The 11151-nt window shown below is 44.0% G+C and overlaps 1 protein-coding gene across 1 annotated transcript in view; it reads left to right on the plus strand.

The window, feature by feature from the left end:
- LOC130679363 (nuclear envelope pore membrane protein POM 121-like) overlaps positions 1–9103 on the plus strand; it is a 24842-nt gene extending 15739 nt beyond the window's left edge. The window contains exons 5-10 of the mRNA XM_057487966.1: positions 1483–1563; positions 3109–3280; positions 6256–6344; positions 6998–7068; positions 8791–8914; positions 9100–9103. Coding sequence (XP_057343949.1) covers positions 1483–1563; positions 3109–3280; positions 6256–6344; positions 6998–7068; positions 8791–8914; positions 9100–9103 — 541 coding nt within the window. The remainder of the gene's footprint in view (positions 1–1482; positions 1564–3108; positions 3281–6255; positions 6345–6997; positions 7069–8790; positions 8915–9099) is intronic.
- Positions 9104–11151: the final 2048 nt, after the last annotated feature.

An 11151-nucleotide genomic window follows, 5' to 3' on the forward strand; every position in this document is an offset into this window, starting at 1 on the left:
TAATGCTATGCCTTTCATTAGGCACAGGTTACATACATTTTGTAATATACCTTTTCCATAAGTACTAGAGAAAAGCCAACAGTTACTGGCCACATCAGCTTCATACTTTTGATATAAATGTGTTAAATTTTATTTTGAGAGAATGCTGAAAGTCTTACCCTTGTGGTGGTCAGATATTTAGAGGTGACCATCAGCTTAGGTGTCATGTTTGTGATGAAGGAAATACTTAGCAAAGAACAGTGAAGACTGGAGTATGGTAGCTTTATGAGTAATGAGAATAAAACCAGTTTCATCATTTGGTTTTTGAAAATGTAACAAAAATAGAGGAAGCAGTCTGTTTCCTCGATGGAAAGAGAGGAAGTTGTAGGTGCTGAGAAAGCTGCAGAACTGCTTGTGGCTTTCCAAGGAGTCAGTTAAGAATTTTGTTGTAACTCAACAAATTCCAAGACCCACCATGTGCCAGAGCCTACTGCAGGTACTGTGGATAGAGCAGTGAGCAAGACAAAGGTCTCCTGGGACTTGGGTAATCAATGAAACAGGGTAATTATAGATTGTAAGTACATAAAGATTTTTAAAAAGCAGTGCTATAAAAGGGTCATGACAAAGGGGGAGCTCTGTATATAAGGTAGTCAAGGAAACATGCTCTGAGGAGACAGTGGGCCCTACATTTGAGAAATAGAACCATTGTCCTCATCAGTTACACCAGGTTAGCCATAACCTGCAGGTTCACAGCTGGCCATCTTTGATACTGTAGATGGCAACATTAGGTAAGGAAATACTAATAAATGCAAGTGTGTTCATTGGAAGATTGATTGGAAGTAACGTTAGAAGATCAGGTAAAGAATACTAGGGATATGCTTTACAAGTGAGCAGTCTGAGCTCATGTCAGCCAACTAAGCAGGAGTGGCAGAGGGAGATGGTGTGTTGGGAGTCAGAGAGAAAATAACTATTCTTATGGTCAAAACAGGTTTCTCATGTTCTCCAGGTTGGTAATTTGTCTAGACCCCAGTGAGCCTATAACTGAAGGCTCTGTGTTGTCTTTCCCATAATTGGAATAAGCAGTGATTATGTGCACCATGCGCAGGCCCTTATCTGTGACCTGTGAAGTTCTTCTCTTACAGACTGAACTAAGTGAGAGCACTGGGGGATGTGTGAGGGTGGGTCGCTAAAGTGTTTTTTTGTCTTTAGTTTACAGATGGTAGGATATTAAATTTGTGATTGCAGTGCTTTGGTGAGAAGTTAGCAAATAATCAGTACACCGGAATAGTTCAAAAGGTCTTGATGCATTTTTATACTTTTCTTATTAGATTAGGACAGTCCTAGAATAAATTGACCTTCTTGAATCTTTGAGAACTGAGGCAACCTTTTCTTGTCTAGCATGAACCTATGTTCTGTAGAAAGAGTATAAGATCCCAGGAATATGAGAGTATGCTTTAAAGGAGAGGTCGTATCATCTAACTGAGGGTTTGTGATTTGTCACAGGTGCCATGACAGCAGTGGGAGTGGCCATTCAGCTTTTAAGCCCGAGGTGGCCAACGGAGTCCCTGCTGCTTTTGTGCCTGAGTAAGTGAGAATCCATCTGGGTGAGGTTTCCTGTTTGGGAAAGGGTCATTATCAGACTTATTGACCTGTAAGTTTTCCTCTTTGAAGTCAGAGAGGAACATTTTGAGTAACTTGCCACAATAACTATTTTATCTAATTCTCTTTTACTATTTTTCTTTAATATGCATAAAATATGCTAAGGCTAAGAGGGTTTGTAGATACACTGAATAACCAAGTATGTAACAAAAAGATCACAAGGTTTGTGCAATGGATAGAATGCAGCAGTACGAAATTTAAGAAAAATGTGAGATTTCTGCCTTTTAGCTTAATTATATTTGAGGAAGAATTGGCTGGGAGGGAAAGAGGTTGGAAATGTGTGTGAAAAGGCTTGGACTAAGTTACATTTTTAAACTGAGTCAGCATGATGATATGGCTGCCAAAAAAGCTTAACATGCTCCTACTCTGGGCTGATAGCAGAACAAAGACTAGGAGGAGGCCGGTCAGTGGTGGTCCTGAGTGCCTTAGTCCTGCTGTCCACGGAGTGCTGCTGGTTGGCTGTGCTGCCCTGCAAGAGGAGGCAGACACAAACCGAAACTCACTGCGAGAGAGTGAAGCAACTCAAGATGTCCCGGGGTGGTGGTGGGTGAGGGGTTTCTAAAGGTACATAAGCACTAGCCCAGAAGAGAAAATCCTCACCAGTGTAAAGAAATGAGGGAGGGAAGGATAATGGCCTGCAAAAATCTGAAGGACTATCACATGAAAGGAGGACAATTGGCTTCGCTTGGCTCCAGATGGGATCCATAGGTGAAGTAAGTGAAAGAGAAAGTATGTTTGCATCTAGTGCAGGGATAAACTGCTCTGTGATTGACATTCATCAGCCAGGAGTCAGTGAGCCATCAGTGCTGTCACAATGGTTGGATGACTATTTCACAGGAAAGATGTTTAGGGAATTTCTGTTTCAGTTTGAATCTTAGAAAAAGTGGTTGGTTCCTCCTAAACTTTTTTTTAACACCTTTATTGATGTATAATTGACATAAATAAACTGTGCCTCTTTGAAGTGTACCATTTGATCAATTTTGACATGTATCCTTATCAGAATTATTGTCCTATAAATTTTCCTCTTTGAAATCAGAGAGGAACATTTTGAGTAACTTGCCACAATAACTATTTTGTCTAAATTCCACACCCACAAAACCATCACCACAGTCAAGATAATGAACATCACCATCACTGCCAGAAGTTTCCCCATGCCCCTTGGTGAAGCCTTAAAATCTCCCTCTCATACTGTCTCCGTTGCCAGGCATCCATTGGTCCCCATTCTGTCACTATAGATTTGTGTGCGTTTCCTACAGTATATGTAAGTAGAATCATACTTTTAATTTTTTATATACTGAGCTTTCCCTTTCTGACTTTGTGAGACATGTTTAGCTGAATTAACAGTAAAATTAACAACATTATCCTTTTCCATTGTGTTAGAACAGTTTTGTGACCGTGGATCAAGCCTTAAAACAATGTTGGTGACTTTCAGTAGCACATCTGTGTTTTCCCCTTTTATTTCCCTGTTAGGCCTGGGCCTCTGAAGAGAGGCCTCAGTTCCCCGAGCTCAGATGGTGAGCTGCGTAAGAGAACCTGCACCCCTGCTGTGAGCTGCTCGAAGGGCACGTGCACATGTGGCATCCGTATGTCCAGGCGCAATGCCATTACCAGTTCCTACACTTCTACTGGAGGCATCTCTCAGGTACACGCACCTGGTGGTGTGGCAGAAGTGGGTTCTTTGCATTTATTAGTTGATTATGCAGTGTTTACTAGCCACCTTCTGTCAGATGCTGAGATCACCTCTAAGCTAACAGCAGTTACCAACCCTTGAATGATTGCTATGGACCAGTGGAACAAACTAGAAAGCCCAGAATGCCTATGTGGAAACCTGACACAAGACAGAGCCATTATTATAGATAAATAGACAGAGGATGAATAATTCAAAAAATGGTACTAATTTGATTAAAAAGGTAGATTGAGTCTGAATTGCATTGGGTCGTAAATTCATCCTCTAGGCACTGGGAATTTAATGAAAGTTTTAAAAATAAGTGGTTATAACTATTTTTAGAAAGGATGTAGTATAGACTGGAGAACAGATCAAGTTTTGCTACCAGAATGACTTGGGTTCAAATCTTGGCTTTGGCACTTAGTAGCTATAGACTCTTGGCCAGGTAAATGACTTAAACTCTCTTTTTCTCATCTCTAAAGGATCGTTATAAAGATTGATGGTAATGTTTGAAAAGCACCCATTACAGTGCTTGTCAGTAAGCAGGCACCCAATATATCGGAGCTGGAAAAAAAGTAAGACATGCGTGAAGGAGGTTTTTGAGAGGAGAAAGAATTTGACATAAGTTTTCATCCATACAGAAGGCTCTTAGAGTAATATAAATGACACATTAATGATAAATGACAAATATAGGAGATGAAGGCCCCAGCCAAGCAGTTATGACAATGCAGAGCATAATAGTACGAAGCTTTACCTGGATCTATTCTGCACTAGGCCCTCTGCTGAGCACTGTACACACATTTCCTCAATCAGTGATCACAACAGACCTGACATACATAGTCATTGCCCCTTACAATTTTATATCAAATGTCATACATACACAAAAGGAAGGAAAAATATCATAGTGAACCTCCATGTGGCTCCAGCAGTTAACAGTGTTTTGTCAGTCCTGATCCATCAACACCCCCACCCCAAATTGGTTTTCCTCTTGTGTTTTAAAGTACAAACATGTGGTTTCACCTGTAGGTACTTCAGTGTATTTTTAAAACTTTTTGAACATTAATAAAAACAATGCCTCTGTTCCTCTGAATAATAATGACTTAATGTTAGTTATCATCACTCCAATTTGCCCTTCTTACCCTCACTGTCTTATTACAGTTACTTTGAATCAGGGACCAAAAATCAACTCATTGTGTTTGGTTCACATGTCTCTTAGACTCTTTTTTTTTTAGCATTAAAGGTATTTAATTCATATATGTAACAAAAAATCTGAAGGTAAGGTTGTACACTTATGGAAATAATGATTTTGACCTACTTCATAAGATAGTTGTGAGGCAGTACATGTAAAGTGTTGATGCGTCTACACTGTCCATAGTAAGCATTCAAGAAGTGCCACCAAAATAAGTACTGAAATTTTCATTTCAGGGGACTTAATTCACACTCAGCGCTTCAGACTTAGCATTATACAAGGTTGTATCTGATGGCCTAACAAGCAGACAGGGTAAAAATAATCAACTTTTTAACAGGCCTGGGCGGAGCGATGATGCTCGAGGCACCACGCCAGGGGCAGGGCGCCAGGACGCCGGGGTGGGTGGGGCGAGGGACACGCCCTCCACCGCCCTTTGGTCCCCCGGGAGCGGAGCCCGCGTTTCCACGGCCCGCCACGCAGCCGCGCGGGAAGCCACCCCCTCGTCACGGGCAGCTGCGGGGCCGACCGGGGGAGGCGCGCATGCACCGGGGCCTCTGCCTCCCCGGGCACGCTGCTCAGGCCGGCTGGACGGCCCGGCAAACTCTCCACGTTGGCAGAACCCCTCCGCGGTCCTGGGGCGCGCCAGACACAGCCCCGGGTTGCGCTGGCCCCGCCAGGATGCCGGCTATCCCAGCTGCCGGGCCCCGGCTCCCAGCGCCTCGGCCCGTCTGAGGAACCGCAGGCGGCAGGTCACCGGCCTCACAGCGCAGCCTCCCCTGGCGCCCCAGGCCCACGCGGCGGGCACGCCCTGGCGGCTTCCAGATGTCAGGCTTCCCCCGCGGGCTGTCCCCGCGACTGCTGCCGCTGCCGCCGCAGGCGCGGAGCACATGGGCTGGGGCAGCGGCTGCGCGCGCCCTCCCCCGCAGCGGGGATGTCAGGCCTCTCTTAGACTCAATCAACGGTACTACTACTACGCTTTTTCTTAACTTTTGAAAAGTCTGTGTCATTATGTTCTATAGAATTTACTACATTCTGGATTTTGTTTTCATCATGGTGCCATTTTGACAATTACTCTATCCCTATTTTCCCTGTAAATGGGCAGTTGGCTCCTGAGGCTTGATGAGTGTCGAGCTTAGTGATTCGGGCAGAGGTGCTGCTGTGCACTTCTGATCGCATCACATCGGGAGCAGGTGCTGTGTGGTTGCCTCCCACTGGGCTCAGTTGTCAGTCTGATCCTTCACTTTATTGTTCCTATGAGCTTTTCACCTGCTGATTTTAGCGGCCATATTTTGCCTTTGTCTATGTCCATTGTGGCAAAATGGTGATGTTCTAATTCTGTCCTTCCCTCTGCATTTGTTAACTGAAGGTCTGCGTAATTCTAGATAGAAGAACAAACCCTATCTATTGGAGTGGCAGGATAATAAGCAGGCACTGATGCCGTAGTTAACTCCAAAGGTGACCAGTATGATTCTTGCTGTGTTATCTTTATGAACTGATGATATTTTATAAACATTTCATGATCCTCAGTATAGTGTAGCTGCTCTTTCTGATGCAACTTTTCCAACTTTGGCCAATGACAACCCTTTCAAATACTGGCAATTGACTCACTTTTCAGAAGCCCCACTTCAGAAAGAAATGTTTTTTTAGTCACTTGAAAAGGAGACTTTATATACAGTGATGGATTAGAGTCACAGAATTATGTTGAAGGTCAGATCCTATGTTATTCCCAAGGTCAGTCACGTGACTTGTGTTTGGCTTTTAGCTCTGGAAGAGGTGTCCCAGTGCCTCACCCTTCTCCAGCCCAGCCTCGTCCCTCTCACAGACACGAGAGAGTCCAGAAAAGAAAATGAGGTAATGGGTGATTCGCTGTGTGGATTATTGAGAGGGTGGGAAAGGAGGGAAATTTACTTGGCTCTTAGGCTTTCTGAGACTTCGATTTGGAGAATCAAAACGGTGCACATCTAAAGGGCAGAGATGGTGCCACCCTGAATTGCTCTCATCTCTTGCAGTCGTCACATAGTGTGACCACACCAGCCTCTGCTTCCCCTCATGCTACAGCGTGAGGGGCTGGGGCATAAGGGGAAGGGCTTGCATGGGACAGAGTGAACAGAGTGACTGATGAGGGTGGGCAGCAGGCTTCACAGTCTAGACCCCAGCTGAACCCCTAGGTGCCTGACTAGAATGCCGCTTTCTTAGAGATAGAGGTGTGACTAGGACTCTCAGAAACTTGGCAGGTTTTATGTAAGGTTCTGAAGATTGTTTTCTGCTTCTTTTAAGACAAAGGTGTCTCTATGGCTTCTGTGAACTGCCTCCCTTCATTTCTTTAGGAATTTTCTTTGCTTCTTTTTGTTGTCTTGACACACTGAGATCTTAGTCATGGTTGTTCTAGACTTTGGTCAGTTGGTAGTTAGGAGGGTCTAAGAAGTAGGTAGGGATAGAGGGTGGCTCCACCTAAAAGTTTAGAAGTGCTTTTCAAAACTTAATTGTGCCTCTTCCTCTTACAGAGAAGAGGACGGTCCTCAGGGATCTGGCTCTTCCGCTCCACCAGTAAACAAGGAGTCCCAGGGAGAACAGGGTAAGTTGATGAACGAATCCATGTGTTGACGGTAGTGTATGGAGGGCACATGGACCACAGCCCACTGGAAACACGTACTGAGCCTTGATTTGTGTGGGGCTTGGTAGTTACAGAGAGAGATGTTCCTGTCCTACGGAGTTTATGGTCTGGTAAGGGAGAAAGGTGGCCCAGACTCGTATAGCATAACCCAGGCCACCTGGGGGGTTTGGGGTAAGGTAAGCCTAGGTGGGGGAAGCTCAGCAGCCCTGGCCCCACCCCAGCCCACCTTTGGCAGCACCGTGTGGTCAGGTTTTTGTGGATTGAAACCCGCAGCCTCTCTTTTTGGCACCATCTCCAGCACCCTGTCAGCCTTTGGCAGCACCACAGCTGTTTCCTCCAATTTTTTTATTTTGTGGTATCATTAATCTACAATTATTTGAGGAACATTATGTTTACTAGACTCCCCCGTTCACCAAGTCCCCCCCACATACCCCATTAGTCACTGTTCATCAGCGTAGTAAGATGCTGCAAAATCACTACTTGTCTACTATGTGTTGCACAGCACTCCCCATGCCCCCCCCAAATTATACATGTTAATCATAAGGCCCCCTTTCTTCTTCCACCCCTTCTCCCTCCCTTTCCACCTATCTTCCCCAGTCCCTTTCTATTTGGTAATTGTGAGTCCTTTCTTGTGTTCTGTGATTCTGCTGCTGTTTTATTCCTTCTGTTTTTCCTTTGTTCTTATACTCCAGAGATGAGTGAAATCATCTGGTACTTGTCTTTCTCCATCTGGCTTATTTCACTGACCATAATACCCTCTAGCTCCATCCATGTTGACGAAAATGGTAGGATTTGTTTTCTTCTTATGGCTGATTAATATTCCATTGTGTATATGTATCACATCTTCTTTATCCATTCACCTACTGATGGACACTTAGGTTCCTTCCATTTCTTGGCTATTGTAAATAGTGCTGCGATAAACATAGGGGTGCATCTATCTTTTTAAAATTGGGCTGCTGCATTCTTAGGGTAAATTCCTAGAGGTGGTATTCCTGGGTCAAATGGTAGTTCTATTTTGAATTTTTTGAGGAACCTCCATGCTGCTTTCCACAGTGATTGAACTAAGTTACATTCCCACCAGCAGGGGAGGAGGGTTCCTCTTTCTCTGCATCCTAGCCAGCATTTTTTGTTGTTTGTCTTTTTGATGGTGGCAGTCCTTACTGGTGTGAGGTGATATCTCATTGCGGTTTTAATTTGCAATTCTCTGATGACTAGCGATGTGGAGCATCTTTTCATGTGTCTGTTGGCCATCTGAATTTCTTCTTTGGAGAACTGTCTGTTCAGCTCCTCTGCCCATTTTTTAATTGGATTATTTGCTTTTTGTTTGTTGAGGTGTGTGAGCTCTTTATACATTGTTGATGTCAACCCTTTATTAGATCTGTCATTTATGAATATATTCTCCCATACTGTAGGATGCCTTTTTGTTCTATTGATGGTGTCCTTCCCTGTACAGAAGCTTTTCAGCACGATATAGTCCTATATGTTCATTTTTGCTTTTGTTTCACTTGCTGGGGGAGATATGTTCATGAAGAAGTCACTCATGTTTATGTCCAAGAGACTTTTGCTTATGTTTTTTCTAAGAGTATTATGGTTTCATGGCTTACATTCAGGTCTTTGATCCATTTCGAATATACTTTTGTGTATAGGGTTAGACAGTGATCCTCATTTCCTTCTCTTTTGCAGCCACCACCTCGGACTTTGAATCTACGACCCAGACCACCATCAGCGGTGGCAGCACACCCTCATCCCACGTCACATCCGGGGTGTCAGCAGGCCCCGCTGGCACTGGGGACTTTGGGATGAGCGTGTCAGCCCCCCACAGCAGCTCCACCCCTGGGGTATTCAACTTTGTGGCAGGATGGAGTGGGAGAACTGGTGGCACGGCCCCTTTCTGGGGATGCCTGAGTCAGAACTCCCTTGGTGCAGCTGGCCAGAGCACACTATTTGCCATCTATGTGGCCAGCACACCTACGAACACATCTGTGCTTGCAGGTGAGATTTGGAATGGGCTCGGTCTGCAGAGCCAAGGTGCTGTTTTAAGTACCAACATAGTCTACACTCTTGGAACTCTACGCTGTAGTGAAGAGACAGATGTTATCGGTAAACAGCGTCAGGTAGCAGTGTAACTCATGTCCGGAGGAGCTATGTAGGTAGGGAGTGGGAGCCTTTCTGAGACAATAGTAAACGGAGGCCATGGCCGCGGTTCCAGAGTTGGGAGCAGGGACAGCAGCTGGGGTTGGGGGCATTCCAGGCACAGGAGCAAAGGCCCGAAGTCAGAGATGAGCTTATGTTTTCATGAGCAGAGAAGAGTCAGGTGTGGCTAGAGGTTTAAAAAGGAAAGTGGGATAAAATGACGTTAAGAGACAGGCAGTAAGGAAGATCATTCACGGCCTTTTAAAATGTTTTATTTTTTGGTATTAATCTACAATCACATGAAGAACATTATGTTTACTAGGCTTCCCCCTTCAACAAGTCCCCCCACGAACCCTATTATAGTCACTGTCCATCAGTGTAGTAAGATGCTGTAGAATTACCACTTGTCTTCTCTGTGTGGCCCAGCCCTCCTTTGCCCCCCGCCCACATTATATATGCAATTTGTAATGCCCCCTTTCTTTTTCCTGCCTTTATCCCTCCCTTCACACCCATCCTGCTCAGTCCCTTTCCCTTTAGTCCATTTCAATAGGTAGTCCATTCTTGGGTTCTGTGATTCTGCTGCTGTTTTGTTCCTTCAGTTTTTCTTTGCTCTTATACTCCACATATGAGTGAAATCATTTGGTACTTGCCTTTCTCCACCTGGCTTATTTCACTGAGCATAATACCCTCCAGCTTCATCCCTGTTGTTGCAAATGGTAGGATTTGTTTTCTTCTTTTGGCTGAATAATATTCCATTGTGTATATGTACCTCATCTTCTTTATCCATTCATCTACTGATGGACATTTAGGTTGCTTCCATTTCTTGGCTATTGTAAATAGTGCTGAGATAAACATAGGGGTGCATCTGCCTTTTTCAAAACGGGCTGCTGCTTCCCTTAGGGTAAATTCCTACAAGTGGGATTCCTGGGTCAAATGGGATTTCTATTTTGACCTTTTTAAGGAAGCTCCATACTGCTTTCCACAATGGTTGAACTAATTTGCATTCCTACCAACAGTTTAGGAGGGTTCCCCTTTCTCCACAACCTGGCCAACATTGGTTGTTGTTTGTCTTTTGGATGGTGGCGATCCTTCCTAGTGTGAAGGGATATCTCATTGTGGTTTTAATTTGTATTTCTCTGATGACTAACGATGTGGAGCAATTTCTTCTTTGGAGAACTGTTCAACTACTCTGCTCATTTTTTTTTTTTTTATGTATTAACAATTTCTAATTTATTGAACAAAATGAAGATCTGTATGTTTCTTTTATTTTTTAAAAAATTTTGTTATCATTAATTTACAATTACATGAGGAACATTATGTTCACTAGGCTCCCCCTTTCACCAAGTCCACGCCACACACCCCATTACAGTCACTATCCATCATCATAGTAAGATGTTGTAGAATCACTACTTGTCTTCTCTGTGTTGCACAGACGTCCCCATGGCCACCCCCCTACATTATATGTGCTATTCTTTTTCCAGACCCTTACACCTCCCATCCCTACCATCTTCCCCAGTCCCTTTCCCTTTGGTAACTGTTAGTCCATTCTTGGGTTCTGTGATTCCGGTGCTGTTTTGTTCCTTCAGTTTTTCTTTGTTCTTATACTCCACCTATGAGTAAAATCATTTGGTATTTTTCTTTCTCTGCCTGGCTTATTTCACTGAGCAGAATACCCTCTAGCACATCCATGTTGTTGCAAATGGTAGCATTTGTTTACTTCTTATGGGTGAATAATATTCCATTGTGTATATGTACCACCTCTTCTTTATCCATTCATATACTTATGGACACTTAGGTTGCTTCAGTTTCTTAGCGGTTGTAAGTAATGCTGCGATAAATATAGGGGTGCATCTGTCTTTTTCAAACTGGGCTGCTCCCATTTGTTTATTTTTCCTTTTCTGTCCTTTCCCT

Source organism: Manis pentadactyla, chromosome 10, assembly GCF_030020395.1.
Source record: "Manis pentadactyla isolate mManPen7 chromosome 10, mManPen7.hap1, whole genome shotgun sequence".
Taxonomy (NCBI): domain Eukaryota; kingdom Metazoa; phylum Chordata; class Mammalia; order Pholidota; family Manidae; genus Manis; species Manis pentadactyla.